General features: G+C 39.7%; 1 protein-coding gene across 1 annotated transcript in view; it reads right to left on the bottom strand.

The window, feature by feature from the left end:
* Nucleotides 1–13,767, bottom strand: part of HDGFL3 (HDGF like 3) — a 67,659-nt gene extending 53,892 nt beyond the window's left edge. The window contains exon 1 of the mRNA XM_067698313.1: nucleotides 13,260–13,767. Coding sequence (XP_067554414.1) covers nucleotides 13,260–13,343 — 84 coding nt within the window. The 5' untranslated portion in view covers nucleotides 13,344–13,767. The remainder of the gene's footprint in view (nucleotides 1–13,259) is intronic.
* Between the last annotated feature and the right edge of the window lie 13,570 nt (nucleotides 13,768–27,337).

The raw sequence follows: 27,337 nt of genomic DNA on the forward strand, positions 1-27,337 counted from the left end.
AAATAGGAGAACTGATTAACCAAAAAAAAAAAAAAAAAAAAAGGGAGAAATAAAAACCAAGAGCTAGAGTTTTGGTGAAAAAATGACAATAAAGCTGACACACCTTTGGCAAATCTAAATACAAAATTATTTTTAAAATATATAAAATTAGTAATGAGATGTAACTATAGTGACTGAGACTAAAAATTATAGTAGAATGATATATATATATATATATATATAAAATCTACACTAGAAGGTTTACTGTATCTATGAAATAGACACTTTTCTAGGAAAATAAAAATGGTAGAATTGACTCAAGAAGAGTGTAATATGTGAATAAACCAATAACCATGAAATTGATTTAAAAGATGCCCGAAAAAACCCTCAAAAAGTTTCCAGGCCTGAAGTGGCTTTAAGGTCTTTCAAGTCTTGGAAATAGACTTGCTTGCTTAACAGAAATTATTTTAGGGACTTCCCTGGTGGCGCAGTGGTTAAGAATCCGCCTGCCAACACAGGGGACACGGGTTTGAACCCTGGTCCGGAAAGATCCCACATGCTGCAGAGCAGCTAAGCCCATGTGCCACAATTACTGAGCGCGCATGCTGCAACTACTGAAGCCCGTGTGCCTAGAGCCCGTGCTCTGCAACAAGAGAACCCACCGCAATAAGAAGCCCGCACACTGCGACAAAGAGTAGCCCCCGCTCGCCACAACTAGAGAAAGCGCACATGCAGCAGTGAGGACCCAATGCAGCCAAAAATAAATAAACAAAAATAATTTTTTTTAAAATAGAAATTATTTTAGGGCATCTAAAACTTGGAAAGCTTACCACACATTTTACCAAATCAGCAAAGCTGCGAAAGAAATCAGACAAAAGACTTACTACAACAGACAGAACTGAAAGGAGAATAGGCAATTCAACAATAATAGATGGAGACTTCAATACCTCACTCTAAATAACGGATAGAACAACTAAACTAGACAGAAGATCAAAAAGGAAACAGAACACACTATAAACTAACTAGACCTAACAGACATCTATAGAACACTTCACTGAATAGCAGCAGAATACGCATTCTTCTCAAGTGTACATGGAGTGTTCTCCAGAATAGAACATACATTAGGTCATAAAACATGCTTCAATGAATTTAAAAGGACTGAAGTCATACAAAGTATGTCCTCTGACCACAAGGTAATGAAATTAGACATTACTAATAAAAGGAAATTTGGGAAATTCACAAATATATAGAAATTAGCACACTACTAAATACACAATTGGCAAAGGAGAAATCACAAGGAAAATTAAAATTACTTGTAGATGAATGAAAACATAATATACCAACACTTATGGGATGCAGTGAAAGCAATGTTTAGAGAGAAATTTATAGCTATGTACACCTATATTAAAAAGGAAGATCATGGGGCTTCCCTGGTGGCGCAGTGGTTGAGAATCTGTCTGCCAATGCAGGGGACATGGGTTCGAGCCATGGTCTGGGAAGATCCCACATGCCGCGGAGCAACTGGGCCCGTGAACCACAACTACTGAGCCTGTGCGTCCGGAGCCTGTGCGTCCGGAGCCTGTACTCCGCAACAAGAGAGGCCGCGATAGTGAGAGGCTGCGCACCGCGATGAGGAGTGGCCCCCGCTCGCCGCAACTAGAGAAAGCCCTCACACAGAAACGAAGACCCAACACAGCCAAAAATAAATAAATTAATAAATAAAATTTAAACTGTTGATTCATTCATATAATTTAAAGAAAAAAAAAAGGAAGATCACAAATCAATAACCTAACCTTCTACCTTCAGAAACTGGAAAAAGAATAGCACCAACTTAAAGCAAATAAAAGGAAGAAAAAAATACAGATTAGAGTGGAAATAAGTAAAATAGACAATAGAAAAATACAGGAAATCAATGACACCAAAAGTTAGTTCTTTGACAAGATCAATAAAATTGACAAATCTTAGGCTAGAATGACTAAGAAAAAAGAGAGAAGATTCAAATTACTAAAATCAGGAATGAAAAGAGAACATTACTACTGACCTTACAGAAATAAAAAAGACTATCAGGGAATAGTATGGGTAACTGTATGCCAACAAATTAGATAACCTAGATAAAATGAACAAATTCCTAGGAAGGCACAAACTATTGAAACCCACTGAAGAAGAAATAGAAAATGTGAGTAGAGCTATAATAGGAGATTGAATTATAAAAAAATACCATAAATAATTTTAAAAAAACTACCACAAAGAATCTAAAAAAGCGCAACTCATAGAAACAAGAGTAGAATGATGGTTGCTAGGGACTGGAGGGTAGGGGAAATTGGGAGATGTTGGTCAAAGGATACAAACTTCCAGTTATATAAGATGAATAAGTTTTGGGGATCTAACATACAGCATGGTGATTATAATTAACAATACTGTATAGACTTGAAAGTTGCTGAGAGTAAATCTTAAAAGTTCTCACTACAAAAGAAATGGTAATTATGTGAGGTGACTGAAGTGCTAACTAACCCTACTAGCGTAATCACTTTATTATGTGTAAGTGTATCAAATCAACACATTGTACACCTTAAATTTACACAATATTTCATGTCAGTTAAATCTCAATAAAGCTGTTTAAAATAAAAAAAAAACACCCACAAAGAAAAGCTCAGGTCCAGATAGCTTCACTGGTGAATCATACCAAACATTTAAAGAATTAATACCAATCCTTCACAAACTCTTTCAAAAAACAGAAGAGGAGGGAACACTCCCCAACTCATTTTTTGAGGACTGTATTACTCTGATACCAGGATCCCAGAAACAGACATCACAAGAAAACAGAACTATAGATCAGTATCACTTATGACTACAGATGCAAAAATCTACAACAAAAATATAGATCTTCCTCAACTTATGATGGAGTTACATCCCAATAAACCCATCATAAACTGAAATTATCATTAAGACAGAAATGCATTTAATACACCTAACATACAGAGTATCATAGCTTAGCCTAGCCTACTTTAAATGTGCTCAGAACACTTAACATACAGTTGGGCAAAACGATCTAACACAAAGCCTATTTTATAATAAATGTTGAGCATCTCATGTAATTTATGGAATACCATTCTGAAAGTGAAATACAGAATGGTTGTATGGATACAGAATGGTTCTAAGTGTACTGGCTGTTTACCCTAGTGACAGTGTGGCTGACTGGGAGCTACGGCTCACTGCCACTGCCCAGCATCAGGAGAAAGTATCTTACTGCATATCGCTAGCCTGAGAAAAGATCAAAATTCAAAACTTGAAGTGTGGTTTCTACTGAATGTGTATCACTTTTGTACCATCATGAAGTCGAAAAATTATAAGTTCAACCATCATGTGTCAGGGATTCTATTTCTTATTAGCAAACAGAATCCAGCAATGTATAAAAAGAATTATGCACCATGACCAAGAAGTTTTATTCCAAGAATGTGAGATTGAGAAAACCCCAGAACCTCAATATTATCAGCCAGGGAACACTAGATAGTCAGTGTTTATCACTAACTAGTTAGCAAATGTATGAAGCTTATTACCCTCAACAAGCCATATGTATGAAACTATAATTAGCTTCATAGAGAAAGCTAAGAAAGTAGTAGGTATATTTGCAGTTCAAAGAATAGAAGGAAAATGAGAGTAGAAATATTTGATCTGTATACCTTTGGAGATCAAGTAAAACAATGGCCAGGGTGGTTAAGTGTTCTAACATAACTTTCATTTCTTATGTTCATGTGACCTCCATGTAGGACTATGGCTACAGCAGAATAAAAAGCTCAGGACTATTAACTCATCTCAAAAATCCAACTACTGTTCTATATAAACATATATAACTCACATAGATTAATTTCCCTTTGGCCTAACAGACCAGACCAGTACTTTTCAAACTACAGGTAGTGAAATTGATTTTGTGGGTTACAACCTGATTTTATACAAAATGAAATATAAAAACATCAGGATGCATCACATATAGTATGATGTGGTGAAAATCTTTTTCTAGTGTGTGTGTATGAAATTAATATTTATTTCCTATTGTCAGTTACAGCCAAAAAAAGTCTGAAAGCCACTAGACTAGACTGCAACAGAATCAATCAGCAACCATGACTCATTTCCAAGGTCTAAATACTTTTTCAAAATTATTGACTTAATCCTCATGTAGCAGTCCAGTGAAGGAGATAAGAACAGTTATGCCTTGTTTGAAAATAGCTGGTCTCATTTTGAAAGTCAAACAGAAGTCTTGAGGGGAATTAATTTTCAATCCATTTAACATATGCTAACTCCAAAAAAAAATGAACTGAGAATTCATAACACTGCTCCCTCTAAATATGCATTTCCTCCAAAATTAAAGATGCCATTAGTACAAAAGTCTACTTCAGTGACAAAAAGGAAGAAAAGCTCTAAAGGCATGGGTTTATTTTTTGACATTTTTCCCTACATAAAAGTTTTTCAATCTCTGTGAAACTCATTTTTATATTTGCTAACCAGTACTGAACCTAAATGAACCCATCACTTACAACAACTCTCGTCTTAAACATATTTTGATAGAAACTAAGAAGTTACTAATATGTTAGTAAGAACTACCCAGTCCACTTTTGGAGAGCCTTCGAGACTCTATAATCAGGCTTAGGGAATCCACTCAGAGCTTGAGTTTCAGTGATCAAGTGGGAGGAGTAGTTGATTCATAGGCACCATTTAACTGCCAACGAAGTCCAGCTTAGTTTGCCCCCAAATCCTGAAGCTATGTGGACCCTCTAGAGATGGCTCATCACACTCATAAATCTGGAGGGGTAATATTAATGGGAAGTCCCTACAACTCCCAGAGCCTAAAGCCAACTCACTATTATAAAGTCACAAGGAAACTGCTGAAAGACACACTTGCCAAACCACAAAAACATTTACTGAGACTTTACTAGGTCCGGTGTTTCTAGGAGGTTAATTATTAGGTACTTAATTAGCAAACACTTTCTTCATGTATATTTTCACATTTGATTACTAGGAAAAAGGGTGAGACTAAGAATTATCACTCTCCCTGTTTTACAAAGAGATTGTAATAAAAAAAAGATGCCCAAACCTAACAAACCAAGAGAGTGGTAGAATGAGGTGCTTATCTTTTAACTCCTGGTCTAGTTGTCTTTCCGGACATGGCAGGAAGTCTTGCTCAGAAATCTGGAGGATGTCACTCTAAATGTCTGAGCTCACCAATCATTGGATTATTTCACTCTTTTTAACCTCTAGGTGGCTCTCTGTGACCCTACAGATGGTACTTACCTGACTGACTACAGCAAATTCTTATCAAGTAAGAAGATATAGTAGAAAAATTCAATTACTACCTCCATTTTAATCAGCTGAAAGGAGATTACATATACAAATGGCAGTGATATACTGTACATAGAAAAATGCTGTTACAGAGATTGGGAATGCAGTAAACTGGCAAGAAGTTACACAGGCTAGTAGTAGTAGTTCTTATGATTTAGCTTCTAGGCTCTACTGAACCAGTAACTCTCATAACTACCCTACTTGATGTTCAAAGTAGATGTGTTCTCTCACACATAAAGGTTTTAGAACTTACACTAAGTCAACATCATGCTACTCATTCAGAATTGATTTTAACGGGTCTCTGCTTTCTTTAAATGCACAGCTAATACTCATTTTTATATTGCCCTGTGTCAAAGGACTTTCAAAGAGATATAGACTAAAGATAATATAATAAATGTTACAATAGTAAATGTTCTCTGACTGAAGATTTCCAGCTTCACAGAAACTTGTAGCCCTACAAACACACATACATGTATGTTCTTTTTACATACTGCCAAATGCTTCTTTAGTCCTTTACCTAATCTGATATCACATTTCTTATGTTCTTGTGGCATTCTTAATAGTCGGGGATTAAGACAATTAAGTTGTCTTTAGGTGAATTTCTTAAGCTAAGTCTTGGTTCTCTTATGGGGATATCTACCTCATAGTAGTGTTATTATATATACTCATTCTAACTTGATAATCAAGACACATATACATTATTGATAGAATGTCATATATGATACATATATTCTGCCTAACTTGTAACCAAAGAAATTAATTCTATTAAATATTTGTGCTTATTAAATTGAGAAAGATTTTTAAAAGTTTGAATCATCCACTTTTAATGAATATGTGAGAAAACAAGTATTCTCTTATTCTGGTAGTGGGTAAGATAAGATAGTTAAATCTTTGTAATACAAAGCTTTAAAACATGCACATGCCCCTTGACTCAGAAATATAATTTCCAGAGACTTGTCCTAAGGAAATAACAATTAAGCCAAAAGAATGTTTCTCAGAGTATTCTTTTATAGTATAAAACTGGAAATAAAATAAATGTCTTATAATAGCAAGTGGTTATAATTTATAAAAATAAGTCCACGCCATAAATTACCAGATGGCTATTACAAATAATGTTATAAAAACATATTCATTGCCATTGAAAGTCTTCTAAAGATACAGTGTTTAGTGGGGAAAAAAGGTTGCAAAATGTATATATACTACAAAAATTATGTACCTAAACATATAGGTGGATATTCATGATGCTTGTAATTATGTCTAGGATGTTAATCTTTCTACAGTGACATTATTACTTGTGTAATAACTGTAACTCTGTTACACAGCTGAAATTAATATATAACATGAAGGTCAGTCCATTCTCTCTTTTAAATAAGCATAGTTTAAACAGTTTACAGTATGAGCAAATTGTTTTCGGTGCAAGGAACACTATTGACTGTTAAGGATCCTATATAGTCAGTACTTCTATTCTGTGGTGAAGGAGCAATTAAAAAAAATCTAATTAGTTACAGACATTTTAATAAAATAGATTAAAGATGAATTATTAGAAAATTAAAATTAAAAGGCATACAAACCTCAATTTTAAATCAGATTCACAAACAAAAAGTTACTCTATCAAATTGCTAAAAAAATTTCTAAACTCTTGTTCTCAATTTCTATATCTATCTTGTCACTGACAGGTAACAGTCCACAGACCATGCTTTCAGTACTGCTTGAAATGATTAAGAAATCTTTTTGCAGTGGACTAACAACCGTATTAAGTGGACTATATTTTGATCAGACATCTGGAGGCTCTTCTGCAATAGAAGATATTTCTCTAATAAACAGGAATATTTGGGCTCTTGCTCTACTATACTTATTAGTCTATAATGTTTTTCTAATGCTAATAGACATTTTCAACAGTCATATATCATTTTAAACCATCATTTTCCAAAAGAATCAAACACAACCTCATATAGTGGAATTAAGAGAATTAATATTCTTCAAATCATGGGGCAACAAGTAGTCATTAGGGCATTTCAAAGGGGATATGCCACATACACAGATGCCCCTGGCTGACGGAAAATGTAAATGTTGGTATTGAGTTTAAGTTGCCTGTTTGCTCCCAGGGTTAAGCTGAAGAAAATGAGACAGTTTGCCAGTCTCAAACTGGCAATGTGAATATAGTCTCTTGGAGAAAGGTTGAGTGAGCCTGTGCCACTCTACCTGAGGAATGAACCAATGATGCATTTCTGTGGACTCGGGACAAAGTAATAAAGATTATAAACATCTTACTTTATGTCGAGATTAAAAAGAATTTAAGTGTCAACTGATTCTCTGAAAATATGTAGCCTGGTCTGCAGAAATAAAGGTTCACAGTCTAGCAGTTTACTGTCAAAGGCAAAAAAAAAAAAAGGAAAGTGCTATGGGTCAGAAACTGAGGATTCCCAACCAGTATTTACATTAATAGAGGATAGGGAAACACTTTATTCAATTACAATGTTTTTAAATTGCTGCAAATTTAATCTGTTGGTAGAAAAACGAAAAAATACACCTAGTACAGTGCCTTACATACGGTAGGTACTCAATAAAAGTTCAATAAGAGTTCAGATCTTTGAACTGTCATAGAGGGGTAAGTCAAATGCTTTATTCTTAAGTTTTAACAAGTGAGAGGTGGAGAGCTAGATCAAAAATATGATGAGCAATGAATGATTTAGCATGAAAGGAATAGAAAGACTCTAGTAGAGTTAAGCAAAAGACAGAGGCAGAATCCAGAACTACAAAGAAGCCTCAAGAGAAAGCTGTGAAGTAGTAAATGAAGCTTCTAAAATAGTCAAAGGAAGATGCAACTTTGTAGGACTGAAGCCTTAAAGGAAAAAATTTCTCACTGAAAGCTAAGAATGGTGAAATTGAATCCATGAAGAAACTTGGAGTATTAGATTCTTCTTTTTCCCCACCTCATACAAAGTGTGTGTTTTTAAAATTGAGGCATTATATACGCAAATTGAGGCATTATATACATAATAGTGCATAAATCCCAAAGTGCAAGCCTGATAAATTTTTACATACGTACAAACCCACATCAAGATACAGAACATTTCCAGTGCCTCCTACCAGTCAGTAACCCCACCACCACCTCCACCTACCACAAACTGGTCACCATTGATCAGCTTTGCCTGTTTTTGAACATCATGGGATCATACAGAATGTACTGTCTTGTGTCTGGCTTTTTTTTCACTCAACCTTGTATTTTTGAGATTTATCCATATTTTTGTGGGCATCAGTAGTCTGCCCCTTTTTATTGCTGGGTAGTACTCCACTATACAAACATACTACAAATTTGCTTATCCATTCTAGCATTGATGGACATCTGGGTTGTTTCAGTCTTCTGCTATTATGGATAAAGCCGCCATATATGAGCATTACTGTACAAGTCTTTTGGTGGACATAAACACCCATTCTCTTGGGTATATGCCTAGAACAGACTGCCAAGTCACAAGGCAGGCGTGTATTTAACTACAGTAGATCAGGCCAGTTTTCTAAAGTGGTTATATCGATTTACTCTCCTATTAACGATGCTTGAGAGTTCTCATATAAAGTTGTATTTTAAAAAGCTCTTTAACTGAAACACAAGGGCTTTAAGACTTTGGTTTTTGTATTGTTTTTTGTTTTTCCATTTTTTAGAGTAGGGGTAACATAAGCAGAGTGTTCACACCTCGGGGGATACACAAGATGATTTTAGGGGGTCTGTGAAGAAAATAGTACAACTTCTATCTTAGTTTCTTATTCTTTCGCCTAAAAAGTAAATTTTACTAATATCCAATACATCAATTAACACTAGTGTGCTTATTTACATAATTATATTTATTCACTTTAGGCATACTGTGACTTATTGCCATTTGTGTGTGCCTGGTTGAGTAGAATTATGGAACATCTACTTCTAACAGAATTCTCGCTAAATGAACAAGTGGCTAAAGGAGTCCTACAAAGATGACACTAATAATGTAAGCACAAGCAAACAAGGAAATGGCCAAGCTGACAGTTCTATTCTATAATATCTCTTTAAAAGATAAAAACTGTGACAATCTAGTCAGATCTCACAAGGAGGCAAAAAAATTCCAAAAATTAGTACTTTTTAAAATATAAACTTAATCTAGTACTATTAATGACATTTTGCCAATAAGAATTTTAAAACATAAAATATCATCTATATCATCTGTCATCTCTATTAGTTTTTTTGTATTTATCTTATAATATATATAATAGTACAAAGTACATGTAGATGTAATTTTAAAGTAAATTTACACATATTAGAGATGCATGCTCTATTTTTCTTTTTTCTTTACCAACAAGGTACACAATCAAAAGCCTTCAGAGGGACTTCCCTGGTGGTTCAGTGGTAAAGAATCCACCTTCCAATGTAGGGGACTCGGGTTCGATCCCTGGTCAGGGAACTAAGATCCCACATGCCATGGGGCAACTAGGCCTGCGCACACGCCACAACTGGAGAGAAGAACTAGAGAGAAGCCCGCATGCCACAGTGAAAGATCCTGCATGCCGCAACTAAGACCCTATGCGGCCAAAAATAAAAAATAAATAAAATATTTTTTTAAAATTAAAAAAAAAAAGCTTCGGAGACTCTTGTTTTAGCATAAGTATTTTTTAGTATTAAGCTAGTTAATCCTTAGGCATAAATGAACTTCTAATTTTTAAAGTCATATACAGCAAGTATACTCCATTAGAAACAGCCAGTTGCTATTTAATGTTAAAATAATATATCTGAAAAGGGAGAAGGACAAGAATCAACTGGGAAGAGGCATAAGGGAACTTTCTTGGGTACTGGTACTGTTCTGTCCCAGTAGGGGCTAGCATTACACCAGTGTATACATTTGTCAACTCACTGAATGGTACATTTAAGGTAAGTGCGTTTCAGTCTATGTAAATTTTACCTCAAAAGGAAAAAAAAGAATCTATTAAAAATATTGATCTCTAGTTAATGAAATACATTCTGGAGTGTCTAGGAGTAAATTATCTGCAACTTACTTTGAAATGCATTAAAAAAAGATGGATTGCTGTATGGATAGAGGGATGGATATGTGAACAAATAGGTGATATAGACAGTATAACAAAATGTTAAGTGCAGAATCTAGGTGGTAGATATATGGCTGTTCACTATACAATTTTTAAAATTCTCTATATGTTTGAAATTTTTCATGATAAAATGCTGGACAAATAACAAATCTATGTAATAGCTGAAAATTTTAAATAGTGTAGTGATACAGGGGAAAAATTAGAAATTCAAAAAGCAAAAAAGATAGGAGCATTCAAGTACTGCTGCTTAGTGCTTTTACATACACTAAATCTGTGAGGTGAGAATTATCCCTATTTTACAGACTAGTAAACTGAAACTTAGATTACAGAACACACCCTGGGCACAGAGTGTGAAGCTCAGCCAAAAGCTGAAACCAACCTGATCAAATTTACTAGATGTCTGAATCCTCTAGGCTCACATTCCTCACAAGGGGATTCCTAGGACCAAAACAAATGTCTTCTTTACAGCAGAGAAGTCACTTCTCCATGCCACGTGGACCAGCTCTGACCATCAGAAAGCTCCTCCCCATAGCCTGAAGAAATGTTTCCTCCATGTTCTCCCTCCTATGTTTCATTCCTTATGGCCATATATTGATAGAATCCCAACATGGCTGGCCTTCATATCAAGGGATAATATTTGAAATTTAAATAAGTAGGATTCCCCCCCATACTTGATAATATCATCATCTACAAAGCTATAGCTAGGTGTAAAGTGGGGATACTATCTCACAGAATTGGGATGAAAATAAAACGAGAACACTGACACATTCAACTGTAACAAAGAGTAGGGACTCAAATATCTTTCTTCTTTTTCTAACCTTTACCTTTCTTTGGAAATTACAACATGCCACTCACTATAAAATATTTTTTAAAAATTAGAGAGACTTAGGGCCTTCCCTTGAGGAGCTTGCGTTAAATGTGAACAGACACACATTTTCCCCCCTGTATTTACTGTATCTTATCTAACAATGTAATTGATTTTATTTCCTCATTCTATTTTCCATTTTGCCTTGGTTTGGAATTATAACTCCTAGGAATTTTATGTACAATCAAATACACAACTATGACTACTTCTGCAGCACTTTTTTGTTTCAAAATTACTACAGGTGGCCAACATATGCAAGCAACATGTTAATGAAATTTTAAGTCTATTTTCTTTTTGACCCTCAGGAGATATTTTTCAGAGGTAAGATTAAAGAAAACCATTGTGTTACAAGAAAATGACCAACTGGTGATGCTAACTTTCAATTCACTTTTAACTATGTATAAACATATGTGCCCTATAGCTGTTTATTTCTTACTTGATGAATATACTCAAGGGGTTCCCTAAAGGACTCCTAAAGTAACAAATCTTGCCCCAAAACATTATGGCACTGTAGTAGGAAAAATAACCCATTATTCCACCATGAAAACTTTGCCTTACTTAAGGAAAACCTACAGTTCAGATGTGGAGAAAAGTTATTTGCACAGCCTCACGAAATCTGAATAAGACTGTTTTTTCCCCTTGAAATCTGAGGTTGTTAGTGTTGGAAGGAATCCTAGAGATGATCATTTTACAGTTGCAGAAATGGATATTCAGACAGTTGAGATGATTAGCCCATAACAGAGCCCAGACCAGATGCCAGGGTCCCCCAATTCCTGACCCAGTGTTCTTTCCATTTTACAATCATGACAAACTAAAAACAAAAAAAGTGATTATGTCCATCCATTACTTCAACTTCACTAAATTTCAGTCTGGCCACCCATGATGTCACTTCCTTTTGTGAATGGGTGTATTTGGGGGAGGGGAGAATCTCAGTACCTTCACTTGCATATAATACAACATATTTAGAGCCTGCACTCATATTTATGCCACTATTTCCCATGTCTACTTCTATTCCTCAAGTTTACTAACATAATCTTCAACATGCTTTGACCCTCCTTTTCACTGTTTATTTCAAGCAATTAACTGCCAACTGTTATAAAAGTAAAAGGGATTTATTTTAATACACAAAGCACACATGTTAGCAAAGGACCTAATAAAATTTAATGTTATGTATTACACGCAGATGCTTTCTAGAGAAAGAGCCCAGCGAAAACCCTGCTACACAGAAAGAGAGCGCTATTGTGGACTGTTGTGGGAGGCCGAGGATAAGGTCTGGGATCTGACCTAAAACAAACATGGAGGTGAAAAGGCACGAGGAGCTTACAGGACACACCAGCCAGTGCCAAGCTGCAAGCTCCCGGCTATTTGGTGTCGGTTTAAAAGAACCATGGGCACCAAGGATGCACGTACCCCAGGACAAGGATAGGGCTGGCGGGGCACCTGGAATCGCGCTCCGGGAAAACTCAACAAGTCTGGAAGGCGAAGGATGCAACGAGAGACGGATGAATGACTGCCAAAAGGCTCCTGCTGGCTCTGAATGACCACTACCCCTTTCCAGGATTTGCGCCGCGGGCACCCGCCGGCTCTCCGACAGCCATTTGCACTACGCTCCCCTACGTACCCCGACGTTCGCCCGGGACCGCGGTGTCTACCAACGACCCTGCCCGGAGCGATGGCTCCACTCCAGGCCCGCTCCCCGGCGGCGCGGGCTCCCGGTCACCACCGGCTTTCCGGGAGGAAGGCAGCGGCGGGCCTGCCGGGGCCGGAGCCGCCTTCGAAAGTGGGCGGAAGGATGGCGGCCCTCGCGGGGTGCGGGCGCGGCCCGGAACCCTCGCCTCCGGCGCGGCCCCGTCCTCCCTGCGCAGCGCCGCCCGCGCCCTCAGCCCCGACCGCAGTCGGTCACTCGCGGCGGGCTCCGCGCTCCGGGCTGAGGCGATGGGGAAAGGGGGCGGGCGCGCCATCATGAAGGGGAAAATGGTGGGCGGGCGGGCCCGCGCGCGGCCGCCGTACTCACCCGGGCCGGCCAGTGCGGGTAGCCCTTCATCTTGGCGAAGACCAGGTCGCCCGCCTTGTACTCGCGGGGCCGCGGACGCGCCATCCCGGCCGCTCCCCTTCCTGGTCGTCCTTGGGCGCCGCGAAGATGCCGGGAGGCCGCCCCCCCGCGGGCCAACAGACTGCGCCGCGCTCCCCGCGGGCCTCGAGCCGGGCGGGCGGGCGGACGAGCGGCCGCTCCGACGAAGGGAAGCGGCGAGGCGGCAGCTGGGGCGAGGGGTGGGCGGGGGGCGCAGCAGGCCCGGCAAATCACCGCCCGGCAGCGGGGGAGGGGAGCCCCCGGCCGCTCGGCTCTCCCCGCGCTGAGGTTCCCCGCCGCCGCCGCCGCGCGCTGCTCACAGGCGCCGCGTCGCCTGCCTCATGCCGCCGCCGCCGCCGGCGGCCTCCTTCCTGGGCTCCCGGGCGCAACGCGAGCACCGGGCCTCGCGCCTCCTCCGAATTCCTCCTCGGGCAGCGACCGCAAACACGATCTTATTATTGTTCTCGCGCGCGCTCAACATTCCCCCCCCCCCCCACCACCACCACTTCCCGCTCCCCACCCCTCCCCTCCAGGGCCGGCCGGTTAATTCCTAGGTACACGGCCGGCTTTCGCGCAGAAACCGAGCGCGCCAGCCCGGCTGCTCGGCGGGCGGGCGATGGGTGCGTCTTCCCCCAGCACCGAAGCCCGCGCCGGGCGGGCGGGAGCGCCTACTCCAGAGGCCGCCCGCCGCCCGCTCTCTTTTGTTCTTGGCCCGGAGCTGCCAGCCGCAGCCCAGCCAATCACCACCTGGCCGCCCCCCTCCCCACCAGTCCGCGCCACATCGGGGGAGCTCCCACCGGCGTCCCCAGTCCCACGGCCACCTCCTGCTGACTGGTCTCCCTCCCGGCTCCCCGCCGCGGGCCGCTTCTGCGAGTGCTCTCGGGTGAGTGGGGCACAAAGGCGCTCCAGGCCGGGGGCCGGCCGCGCGAGGGGACCCGCTGCCCAGAGCATCAGGCTGCTGGAAAGAGCACCGCTCTGGAGGCAGCGACCTTGTTGGGGTCTCACCCTAGGCCTGCCCTTCACAATGCGGTGTGACCCACCCAGGGCAAGCTGACCAGAGTCACCGGAGGTTATCTCATTTGCCAAGGGGGACAGTCGGGATTCGAACACGGATCTCCATAACTCCAAAGTCCGGAAGCGGTTATGCTTTTCCATGCGTGGGCCTTATAGGCCTGTAGTTTTGTGAAAGGGACTTATTCTGGCAGGTCACTCATTTCCAGTCCTGGCAACATTTTGGACAAAGTTTTTTTGAATCTCCCCAATGAATGCTGCCTCTCTCATCATTCTGAAGCTCATCTTCAAGAGATCAGCTGACGCAGCTCCTGAGCGTAACGGACTTTCTGTGGTCCTCATCTTGTCTCCTTGTTTGTGTCTGTCCCCTTTTCTAGGCTTTCTTGCCCTCTCCCCCTTTTATAGAAGCTACAGTTCCTCCCAGCATTTGCCTTCCTCACTTGCTGTGTAGAATTGTGTGTTGTGTTTTAACCCCTGCTCGTGTTCCTCTAATGGCGCTTTAAATTCTCTAGGCTTCCTGTGGATTGTTTCCTTTAATAGTGCTTAACATTATCTACTAATGCATCTCCTTACTACTTGCATCTGGTGATTTTCCTTTTTAGATATTTACCCTTCCTCACCAGTCCTACAGGTTCACCTTTTCCTGTTTTCTCACTGTAGACTAGTCTAGGTACTTTTTCCTCTGTTGCAAGAGCCTGTGTAAGTCTTAGTGCCTTTGGGCTGCTATAACAAAATACTGTAAATACTGTAGACTGGGTGACTTATAAACAACAGAAATTTATTTCTCACAGTTCTGGAGACTGGGAGGTCCAAGATCAAGGCATAGACAATTCATTTGTCTGGTGAGGGTGTGCTTCCTGGTTCACAGAAAATAGTCTTTTCTCTGTGTCCTTACATGGGGTAAGGGGTAAAGGGGAGGAGAGTGAGGGAGCTCTCTGGGATCTCTTTTATAAGAGCACTAATCCCATTGATGAGGGCTCCATCCTTATGATCTAATCACCTCCCAAAGGTCCCACTTCCGAATACATTGGTCATTAGGATTTAACATGAATTTTGGGAGTATACAAACATTCAGTCTATAGCAGCCTGCTAATGTGTCTCCCACCTCTAGGACTGCCATGTATACCTGTCATCATGTCATCATGCCCTGCTCATGAACCTGTGAATGGTTCCTATATCCTCTTATGCCAAAACCAGATCCCTCTGACCAGCTGCCAAAGCCCTAGCTGTTGGCTGCTCTCCCCACATGGTCCCGCCTCCCTCTGGGCACAAATTAGAGATAGGGGAGAGGAGAGAAATGAGAGGGGAAAGGTGGTCAGTTGGAAGCCTTTGGAGGACTTTAAATAGGGGAGGGGCACGATCATAGTTTGGGTTTAGACAGATTACTCTGGGGGCCTGGGTGGAGGTAGATTTGAGGGTGAGAGTCTGGAGGCAGGAGCTCAGCTGGCGGGTGGGGGGCTGTCTCCAGAAGAGAGAAGACAAGGGCTGAGACAGGCCTTGCTGACTCACTGAGCTACGTATGTAGCAAGGAAGAAGGCGGAGTCAAAAACTCTTCCCTGGTCTCTGGCTTAAGCAATGGGATGATTAGTTTTTTGTTGTTTGTTTGTTTGTTTTTTGCGGTACGTGGGCCTTTCACTGCTGTGACCTCTCCCGTTGCGGAGCACAGGCTCCGGACGCGCAGGCTCAGCGGCCATGGCTCACAGGCCCAGCCGCTCCGCGGCATGTGGGATCTTCCTGGACCGAGGCACGAACCCGGGTCCCCTGCATCGGCAGGCGGACTCTCAACCACTGCGCCACCAGGGAAGCCCGGGATGATTAGTTTTGACTTTCACTGAGATGAGGAAATCCATGAACAATGGGCAATTTGGAGATGAGATCATGAGTGGTTTTGTGTGTTGAGATTTCCCGGGGTATCCAGAGAGAGATGCTTTAGTGGAGAGCTGAATACACAGCGTAGGGAGAGTGGTCAAGGTAGAACATAGAGACTTGAGTGACTTCAGTAGATAAGTGGTGGCTGAAACCATGAGGGAGGTTCCTAGGAGACCGTGTAGAATGTAAAAAGCGGTGGTGAGGATGGAGCCAGGTAACAGCAACATTTAAGGGTCAGGCAGAAGAAGACGAGGAGTGTGGTCCTGTAGGAACCAAAGAATTAAAGAATTTCCAGAAGGAGGGAGATGTCCAGATACATGCCACAGGGAGGTCAAGTTAAGATAAGGGAGGCGATGGCTCCATTTAATCTGGTGATTGAGAAGTATTTGGTGTCCTTGTTGGGAACTGTGTCACTGAAATGGTGATGAGAAGAAACCAGAGAGCAGTGGCTTGAGATGGGAATGAAAGGTGAACATGTGGAAGCAGGAAGTGTAGACAGCTCATTCCCAGCCGTGGAGAAGGAATAGCCCAAAAGCATGCCGGGAGAGTTGTTCTGTTGTGATTATTTGGCTGGATTTTAAAGATTGGAGAAATTTGAGTTTGTTATTAGGAGAAGGAGCCAGTAGAATGGTTGAAGACAGAGTCCAAAGAAGGCACACTTGATGGGGGTTTGGTTATATCGATACTGTGGAGATTTCTCCCAGTCTAGGCTTTGGTTTCAGGTGTTTAATTGAGCCTCGGCCTGACTGCTCAGCACACATTTTCTGCCTGCCTCTCCTGCCATACCAAGTCACACTTAATGACACACGCACATGGGATCCCCTTACAGGCTCCCTCTGACTGGTCATTGGGAATCTCCTAATGTGCTTGGCTAAGAGCCCATCTGTTTTGCAGCCAGGTTGGATGCAGACCACCTTGTCAACACAGTTTTGCCAGGGATGAAGCATTGCTTGTGGCTTTCACTGCAGACAGAGCTTTCAGACTGGGTCCTCCGCTTTTATGCAAAGGATTGTTCCTATGGCTATTCCAGAACAATGCTCTAGTCAAATATTTAACAGATAATAAGTAACCCTTTAGAAATATCACTAAGACCATTAAAAGAATCTGATGTATTTTATTTTAATCAATGTGGCCCCAAGAGCTGGTCTATTTGCTATGTCAAAATAGAATACATTAATTTTACCTGAAAATTGAAAGGCTCTCCATTCACAAATGGTGATAATATCAACTTCCTTTGATCACCTGATTTCAGCATCCTCAAATCCCGATGGGCTACTACATCTCCCTGCCCTTGGCTACCTGATCTATTTTTTGCCACTCCTTACTCACACATCCACACATGCTGTCAACCCTGTCCTGTTTTCACCTTCCCCTTTCATATCTTGGCTCAGCTTACTGAAAAAACTCTTTTAACAGTTCCTTCAAATCTTGCCTCCCAATTCAACCATTCCACGATGCTTCAATTACCTACAATCTATTCCTCCACCCCAAATTATATATGAGATTATATATCTAAAGCACTCGGAACAGTGCCTGGCACATACTAAGTACTCCTTAAATGTTAGTTTATATTGTTGTCTTTGTTGTTAACGTGGTGTGGTGAAAAGAATTATGGAAAGGGAGTTGGGAAAATTTGGTGTTACACACACACTCGGTATGTCAGAAGGGCACTCCCTGGACTTCGCATCAGAGTTCATTTCTATTACTTTTGCCACTAGGGTTATCTCTCAAATGTCCTTTGACCCAGTCCCAGAAGAACGGGTCTCATATTCTTTGAAAGAGAAAGGATCATAAGGTATTGACACCTTTGTGACAGTCAAATAGAAGGACTGTAATATACTACTTGTGGTGAGAGAGGGAACTCCCACCTCAGTGTGAGCGCCAGGAAGTTCTAGGTTGGCAAAAGGCATCATAAACTCAGCATGGGCCACGATGGGGCAGGGTAGGGGTCAAAGGTTGGGGTCAGCATTGCTGGAGGGAGGGTGGGTAACAGCAGCAACTGTACTCAGGCCACAATGTATAGAAACAGAGAGCCCCCCAATAATAACCCTAGATGCATGTTAATGTTCTCTGAAGACATACTTGAGTCACCTGGATCTTATTTGGGGAAGGAAAGGGATATTGTTTAGGTCCTGGGAATCTTCCTCCCTGATACTGAGAGTCCAAGGCTGTTTCTATTAAGACTGTTCTCATTCTTCTGCCTTCACTGTCCTGTCTCAGGCTGAGAAACAAACTGGAGAATTTTAGTGAGTTATCAGCTATTTGGGAGAAGAGGTGATTCAATATGTAGAAAGTACTAAAGACGAAGAATTTGCAAATTTAGCGACCACTTTGGCTAGTATTGTTCCAATATTTGTGTAAATGCTGCTGAAGAGAGCCTTGGATCAACAGTTAGCATTCATTTCTTCATTGATTTATTGAACAAATATTTGTCGAGTACTGCTATGTGTCAGTCATTGTTCTAGGACTAGAAGTCATGGACAACAAGGAGGATGGTGAGGGAATCAAAAACATGTCAGATGAAGTAGTGTTGCAGGAGTTACGAGAGGCCAGTGTATCTAATGGTATCCATCTGAAGGGCTGCTGTGTGGAGTGAAGGATGTGGGAGAAATGATGTGTTGCTAGCTCTAGCCCTAGCCATTGTGAGGCGTAGTAACTTCCACTTTCACCCTCTTGGAATCCTGGCCCACCGTGTAAATACAGTAAGTCCCCTACATACAAATGAGTTCTGTTCCTGGAGCGCGTTCAGAAGTCCAATCTGTCCGTAAGTCCAAAAAAGTTAGCCTAGGTACCCAGCTAACACAATCGGCTCTATAGTACTGTACTGGAATAGGTTTATCATACTTTACACAAAAAATACATAAAAAACAAACAAGCACAAAAAATAAAGAAAACATTTTGACTCTTACAGTGCAGTACCTTGAAAAGTACAGTAGTACAGTACAAGAGCTGGCGTCCAGGGGCTGGCATCGAGTGAGCAGGCAACAAGAGTTACTGACTGGAGGAGGGCGAGGAGGTGGGAGATGGTAGAGCTGAAGGATCGTCAGCAACAGGAGACGGAGGGTGAGCTGCGATGTCACTCACTCCTGACGTTGCTGGCACAGGTTCTGGTTCCTTGCTGGAACCAGGTGCACGTTCACGTCTTTGAAATTTCACAACTTGAAGGGGAGTTACTGTAATTACAAATACCCTGCTGGTATGGAAGGGGAAGGGGCACGTGGAGAGAGACAGGCCCTGGAGAATGAAAGACTACAGAGAGAGAGAGAGAGACACCTAGACGGCCCCCAACTCTTCTGATCTCCCTACTTAATTGAGGTGCCAGACATGTGAGTGTAGCCATCTTGGGTCCTCCAACCCCTGTAAGCTACAGGCAGTCGTTACTGAGCCTGGCTCAAATTGCAGAATCATGTGCAAGTAAATGGTGATGATTGTTTTAAGCCACACAATTTGGGGATGGTTGTTATGTAGCAACAGATAACTGAAACAGGGTTTAATTAGCAGATTAGATACAGCTAAAGAGAGCTTGTGATCTGGAAGATAGGTCAAAAGGAAAGATATTCAGACATAAGCCCAGAGAGATTAAAGGAAGGAAAAAACAGAAAAGAATGTAGTATAGCCACACCAGCTTTCTATTGGTTAGTATTTCTAAGGTATTTTCTATCTATGAGATATGGTGAGAAAGTCTAATATGAAGTCTCAAATGTTGAGGAGAGAGAGAGAAAATGGGATAGAAGCAGTATTTGAAGCCATGATGGCCAAGAATTTTCTAAAACTGATTAAAGCTATCAGGGCATGGATTAAAACGTATTTTGAATGATGAATTACTTGGGTTATATATATGGAGAAATAAAAATTCACAAAAAGTGAGATGAGGTGCATGGAATAAAAAGGGCCTAGATCCTAAGATAGTACAGAAAGTGGGGAAAACATATTACATTTTAATAATTTAAAGATTCATGTTATGATCTATAGGATAACAACTAAGAATAATAAAAGAATTCTCAACTAATGGGTGCAATAACAAAATAGTAAAATAATACAGAACCCAAAAAGGTAAGAAAGAAGAGAAAAAGGACATAGAATAGCGGATTAAATATGAGATAAATATTCATAATTATTTTAACCCAAATATATCAGTGATCACATTAAAGGTAAAAGGAACAAATACTCCAATTACAATTAAAAGATTGTAAGACTGGATTAAAAAGACATCAGCGTTATGCTTTCAAGAGAGGTACTGTAAGAGTACTGAAAGTAAAATGATTAACAACAACAAAAAAACCCTTGCAAATATCAATAGAAATGGCTTTACTAACATCAGACAAAATAGACTTTACAACCCAAAGCATTACTATAGATGAGTGACTCTCAAGTAGGAGCGATTTTGCCCTCCAGTGGACATTTGGGAATGTCTAGACTTTTTTTTTTTTAACATTTATTTATTTGCCTGTGCCGTTTTTTTTTTTTTTTTTTTTTCCCCCCCCGGCTGCGCTGGGTCTTTGTTGCTGCCCGCGGGCTTTCTCTAGTTGTGGTGAGTGGGGACTACTTTTCATTTTGGTGAATGGGCTTCTCATTGGGGTGGCTTCTCTTGTTGTGGAACACAAGCTCTAGGTGCGCGGGCTCAGTAGTTGCGGCACACGGGCCCTAGAGCATGCAGGCTTCAGTGGTTGTGGCGTGTGGGCTCAGTAGTTGTGGCACACGGGCTTAGTTGCTCCGTGGCATGTGGGATCTTTCCGGACCAGGGATTGAACCTGTTTCCCCTGCATTGGCAGGTGGATTCTTAACCACTGAACCACCAGGGAAGTCCCAGTGCCGGGTCTTAGTTGTCACATGATGGATCTTCATTGCCGTGAGCAGGATCTTCCTTGCAGCATGTGGGATCTAGTTCCCTGACCAGGGATTAACCCCTGGGCCCCCTGCATTGGGAGCTTGGAGTCTTAACCACTGGACCACCAGGGAAGTCCCTATTCATATAGTTTTGATTCTCATGGGTAGGGTCAGGATGCTACTGGTATCTAGTGGGTAGACAACAAGGATACTGCTAAACATCCTACCGTGCACAGGACAGCACCACCATACCCACTCAACAAAGAATTCTCCTGCCCAATATGTCAATAGCACCACAGTTGAGAAATGCTGCTATAAAGGGACATGACATAAAAATAAAAGGGTAAATTCACCAGAAAAAAATCAAAAGCTTAACGCATACACTAATAACATTGCCCTAAAATATATAAAGCAAAAAGTTTACAGAACTACAAGAAGAGACAAATCCACATTTATGGTGGGATATTTCAACAAAGTTCTCTTAGGAACTGATAGAAGTGGACAAAAAAAAGAATAAGAATGTATGTGATTTATCAAAAATCTACAAACAACAAATGCTGGAGAGGGTGTGGAGAAAAGAACCCTCTTGCACTGTTGGTGGGAATGTAAATTGATACAGCCACTATGGAGAACAGTTTGGAGGTTCCTTAAAAAGCTAAAAATAGAACTACACTATGACCCAGCAATCCCACTACTGGGCATACACCCTGAGAAAACCATAATTCAAAAAGAGTCATATACCACAATGTTCATTGCAGCTCTATTTACAATAGCCAGGACATGGAAGCAACCTAAGTGTCCATCGACAGATGAATGGATAAAGATGTGACACATATATACAATGGAATATTACTCAGCCATAAAAAGAAACAAAATTGAGTTATTTGTAGTGAGGTGGATGGACCTAGAGTCTGTCATACAAAGTGAAGTAAGTCAGAAAGAGAAAAACAAATACCGTACGCTAACACATATATATGGAATCTAAAAAAAAAAAAAGTTCTGAAGAACCTAGGGGCGGGACAGGAATAAAGATGCAGACGTAGAGAATGGACTTGAGGACATGGGGAGGGGGAAGGGTAAGCTGGGATGAAGTGAGAGAGTGACATGGACTTATATATACTACAAAATGTAAAATAGATGGCTAGTGGGAAGCAGTCGCATAGCACAGAGAGATCAGCTCGGTGCTTTGAGACCACCTAGAGTGGTGGGATAGGGAGGGTGGGAGGGAGATGCAAGAGGGAGGAGATATGGGGATATATGTATATGTATAGCTGATTCACTATGTTATAAAGCAGAAACTAAAACACCATTGTAAAGCAATTATACTCCAATAAAGATGTTTTTTAAAAAAAAGAATGTATGTGATTTAAGTAACGTAAGTAATAAACACAATCTTATTGATATATTTAGAACACAGTACCAAATATCTATAGAATACACATTTTCAAATATATATGGAACATTTACCAAAATGTACCGTATGCTGGTTCTTAGAGTTAATCCCGACAACTTCCAAAGGATAAAATTAGGCATGGTGTGTTCTCTGCCCACAGTGGAATTAAGCTGTGAAGTCAGTAACAAAAAGAAAACTTGGAAATTCCAAAATATTTGGAAATTAAACAATATTTTTAGTGTCTAATTTTAATAACCCATGAGTCAAGAAATTACAATGGAGATCAAAATATATTTTGAAGTGAATAATATTGGAAACACAATGTATCTAAACTTGTGAGATGAAGTTAAAGCTGTGTAGAGAGTCTTAAATGCATATACCAGGGGGAAAAGGATGAAAAGCAATGATCTCAAGCATTCATCTCAACAACTTAGGAAGAGAACATAAAGGTAAACCCAAAAAAGGAGAAGGAAGGAAATAACAAAAAGCAGAAATTAATAAACCATAAAAATATATCACAGGATAAACAAAGCTTGTTTTCTAAAGGGCTAATAAAATGGATAAGCCTCTGTCAAGACTGATCAAAAGAAATAGTGAAAGAACAAATAACAAATGAGAAATGAAAAGGGGGACATCATTTCAAGTTCTACAGATATTTAAAATAATAAAAAAGTCATTGCAGACAACTTTGTGCTGTTACATTTGGAAATTTAGATGAAACTGACAACATACTAGGAAAACACTTCTTACCAGAATTCAAACAAGAAGAAAGAGAACTGTGACTAGTCCTAAATCTACTACCGAAAGAAATTCCATCTGTAAGTGAAATCTGCCCCCAAAGAAAATTCCAGGCCCAGATGGCTTCACTAATATATTACACCAAACATTTTAGGAAGAAATAGTGCCAATTCACAGAAACTCTTTCAGAGAATAGAAAAAGAGAGAAGACTGGAAAGTTGTTTTATGAGGCCAGCACAATCTTAATATCAAAATCTGACAAGTATATAATACAAGAAAGGAAAACTACACACCAATCACTCTCACAACACAGATAAAAAAATCTCAACCAAAATGTCAGCAAACCAAATGCTGGTATACATAAAAAGAATAATATATCATGACAAATTTGAATCTAATCCAGAGTGCAGATTGTTTAACATTGAAAATTAATGTCATTCACAACATTAATATAGTAAAGGAGAAAAATCACATGATCCTTTTAAGAAATTCAGGAAAAGTGATAAAATTCAGCATATATTTTTAAAGCAACAGCAAACTAGGAATAGATAGGCACTTTCTTAATAGAATAAAGGGTATATACAAAAATCTATAACAAACATCATACTTAATGGTGAAACATTGAAAATTTTCTCTATGACTGTGAACAAGGCAAGGATATCTGCTATAACACCTTCTGTTCACGATTGTACTAGATTCTTTAGCTTATGAATTAAGGTAAAGAGAAAAAACAGGGACTTCCCTGGTGACACAGTGGCTAAGAATCCGCCTGCCAATGTAGGGGACAAGGGTTCCAGCCCTGGTCCGGGAAGATCCCACATGCTGTGGAGCAACTAAACCCATGTGCCACAACTACTGATCCTGTGCTCAAGAGCCCGCAAGCCACAACTTCTGAAGCCCATGCGCCTAGAGCCCATGCTCTGCAACAGGAGAAGCCACTGCAATAAGAAGCCCGCACGCCACAACGAAGAGTAGCACCTGCTCACCGCAGGTATAGAAAGCCAGCGCACAGCAATGAAGACCCAACGCAGCCAAAAATAAATAAATAAAATAAATAAATTTATAAAAAAAGAAAAAAAACGAAGTATGAGGATTGCAAAAGAATAAATGTACTGTTATTTGCAGATGACATAATTATGTATGTACTAAGTCTGAAAGAACCTATAAACTATTAGAATTAATAAGTGAATTCAACAATGTCACCAACAAAAGGTCAATAGAGAAAAACGATCAATTGCATTTCTATACACCAGCAATAAACAATTAGAAAATGAAATTTTAGAAATGCTATCATTTTCAATAGCATCAAAAACACCAACTGCTTAGGAATAAATTTCATGAAAGATTTGTTAGAACTTTGCACAGAAACTATATTATTTAGAGAAATTAAAGAAGAACTAAATAAATGAAGAGATATACCATTTTCATAAATTGGAAGCCTCAATATCATAAATGTGTTATTCCTTCCCAAGGTGATGTATGGAATCTAATTAAACCAAATTAAAATCCCAACAATTTTTGTGGGGGGGGTGAAAATTGACAAGCTGCTTCTAAAGCTTGTATAAAATGCAAGGAGGTAACAATAGCCAAGACAACACTATAGAAGTGAGTAAAAAGACAAACCACACAGAGTGTGAGAAAATATTTGCAAGACATGTAATCAACGAGGGGCTTGTTGATCAACAGATCAATAAGAAAAAGCAACAATCCAAAAGAAAGATGGTTAAAAATCTTGAACAAGCACTTCACAAAAGATGTTAGGCCTGTGGAAGAAAAAAAAGGAAAAGCTTCTCAAATCATTAGGTATCAGAGAAATGCAAATTAGAATAATAATGAAATAGCACTATCTTCCTAAGAGAATGGCTAAAATTAAAAGCACAAACGGTTCCATGTGTCGGCAAGAATGTGGAGTAATTGAAACTCTCAAACACTGCTGGCAGAAGTATAAGTTGGTATAACCAATTTGGAAAATAATTTATCATTATTTTACTGAAGTTGAATATATTTACTAAAGTTTAATATAAAGCAATTCACTCCGTAGGCCTATAAATGTGAACATAAGTACAACAAAAGTCATGTACAAGGGTTTTCTTAGAAGTGTTATTCATAATAGTTAAAACATGGAATAAGTCCAGATGTTCATCAACACTAGAATGGATAAATAATGGAACAGTCATATAATAGAATAATTTATGGGATGCAATACCCATAAATACTACCACATGTAATAATATGGATTAATCTTAGAAACATAATGTTGAACAAAAGTAGCCAGGCACATGAAAGAATAAGTACTATGAGATTCCATTCACAAAAAGTTCAAAAGTTATCCATGGTATTAGAAGTCAGGATAGTGGTTATCTTTAGGAAGGAAGATGGAGATAATAATTGGGAATGGGCACAGGGGACTTTTGGGTGCTGGTAATGTTCTGTTTTTCCACCTGGGGGGTGTTTACACAGGTGTGTTCACTTTATGATAATCACGCTGTGCACATGGTAGGCATGTTTTTTCACATCTTTATAATTGTTATACTTGAATAAAGTTTATTTCAAATTAAAAATTGGTGGACTATGGCTTAAAAATTCTGAAATCAACTCCATGTACATGCTTTTATGTCTAATGTTTGCTTTCCTTGACAAATCCCTAAAGGATAAAGGGGATTTCTGACTTTCAAAGTGACTTCAGGAAAGAGAGATAATTCTTAGAAAGTATACAGAATCCTTTCCAGATCATCAAGGACCACTTACCAATAAAGTTTGAACTTCTCAAGAAGAGAGACTATTTCATTTACTTCTGTATGCCCAGCATCTATCACAAGGTCTGACCTAGCTTTAGGCCAGGGATGGCAAATAGATTTCACTAACTGTGCCAACTCCAAATTATTAATAATGGCTACCTGGAACACCATGTAGGAGAATGTATATTGAAACTGCATCCAGGATCAGTGGGAAAGATTCTGTGTTCAGTTAGCAGTGTCTGCCATAGGTACCAGATAAAAAATGATGGCACACACAACACGTACCTGTCATTTGTGGTTTAAAGAGGCCACAACCATGGGATCTTGGTTGATGATGCAGAGCACTCAATTAAGAGAATTGTTTGCCCAGGAACTCACCATAGGACCAAAGGCTTTTAAGCTAATAATGGATGATATTAGAGAAAAGTCAGTGAATCAATCTGTAGAAATAATTACTGTGGAGGAAGTTAAGTTTTGATCGGAAGAAAAATAATAGTAAAGGATGTTGGCAGTAAGTCAAAGTGAAATGGAAAGGGAATCAGAAATAGTACTTATGACCTCCAGTGTCTACACATCAACTTTTCCCAAACAAATACTGCTTTTTTAGGATATTCACAAGCAGGTTTCCTAACATTTGTGAGACCCAGGCCAATAGTGTAAATTGAAGCCAGGTATCATACAAAAATATTTAGAAGTTATAAGTCAAGCTAACATACTGTTAGATAAAATATGTTCTGCCTACTTAACTTTGGCAAGCGTACTTTCAAAATGATAAAACTGAAAAATGTGTAAGCAGCTATAATCTTTATGTGATTGAAACATGGCAAAAATCAAAGATGATGGATATAATTATTATCGTGCAGGTCTTCCTGTTCTGTTGATGGTCCAGTGATGTTTGGGTGAGTAATAAATTAAAGGTATACATGGTTAATCAATTGTTTATATATTTACTCCATAACATTTATTTTCCTGCCTTCATTTCAGCAAAATCAAGATTTCCATAACATGCATTTTATTGATAATGATATCAATTTGACATTACTAATGTCTGTAATATAACACTGTAGTTCTTGGATGATTTAAAAATTTTTTTTAATTATTTCAATTTGGAGAAATGTTGCTCTGCTGGGGCAGTAACAACTATAATTGCCAATATTCTCAAAGCAATACCTACATTTGGAAAGAAACCAAGAATTTTACATATTTTATATATCATGTATATCATGCAACAATGGGGTTGCATATATAAAATGATTATTATAGAATATATTATAAAAATATTTTAATTTCATCATATACTGTTAATATTTATTATGATTTTTATCATCTTCTAAAGGAATATCTGTATACATACAGTATTTATTCAGTTATTTTCAAATATTTTTCAATGTTGAAATATTCTATAGAAAACCAGAATAGCAGTATCTTGCTTCATTGGTGCAAAT

This window comes from Pseudorca crassidens, chromosome 1 (assembly GCF_039906515.1).
Source record: "Pseudorca crassidens isolate mPseCra1 chromosome 1, mPseCra1.hap1, whole genome shotgun sequence".
Taxonomy (NCBI): Eukaryota; Metazoa; Chordata; class Mammalia; order Artiodactyla; family Delphinidae; genus Pseudorca; species Pseudorca crassidens.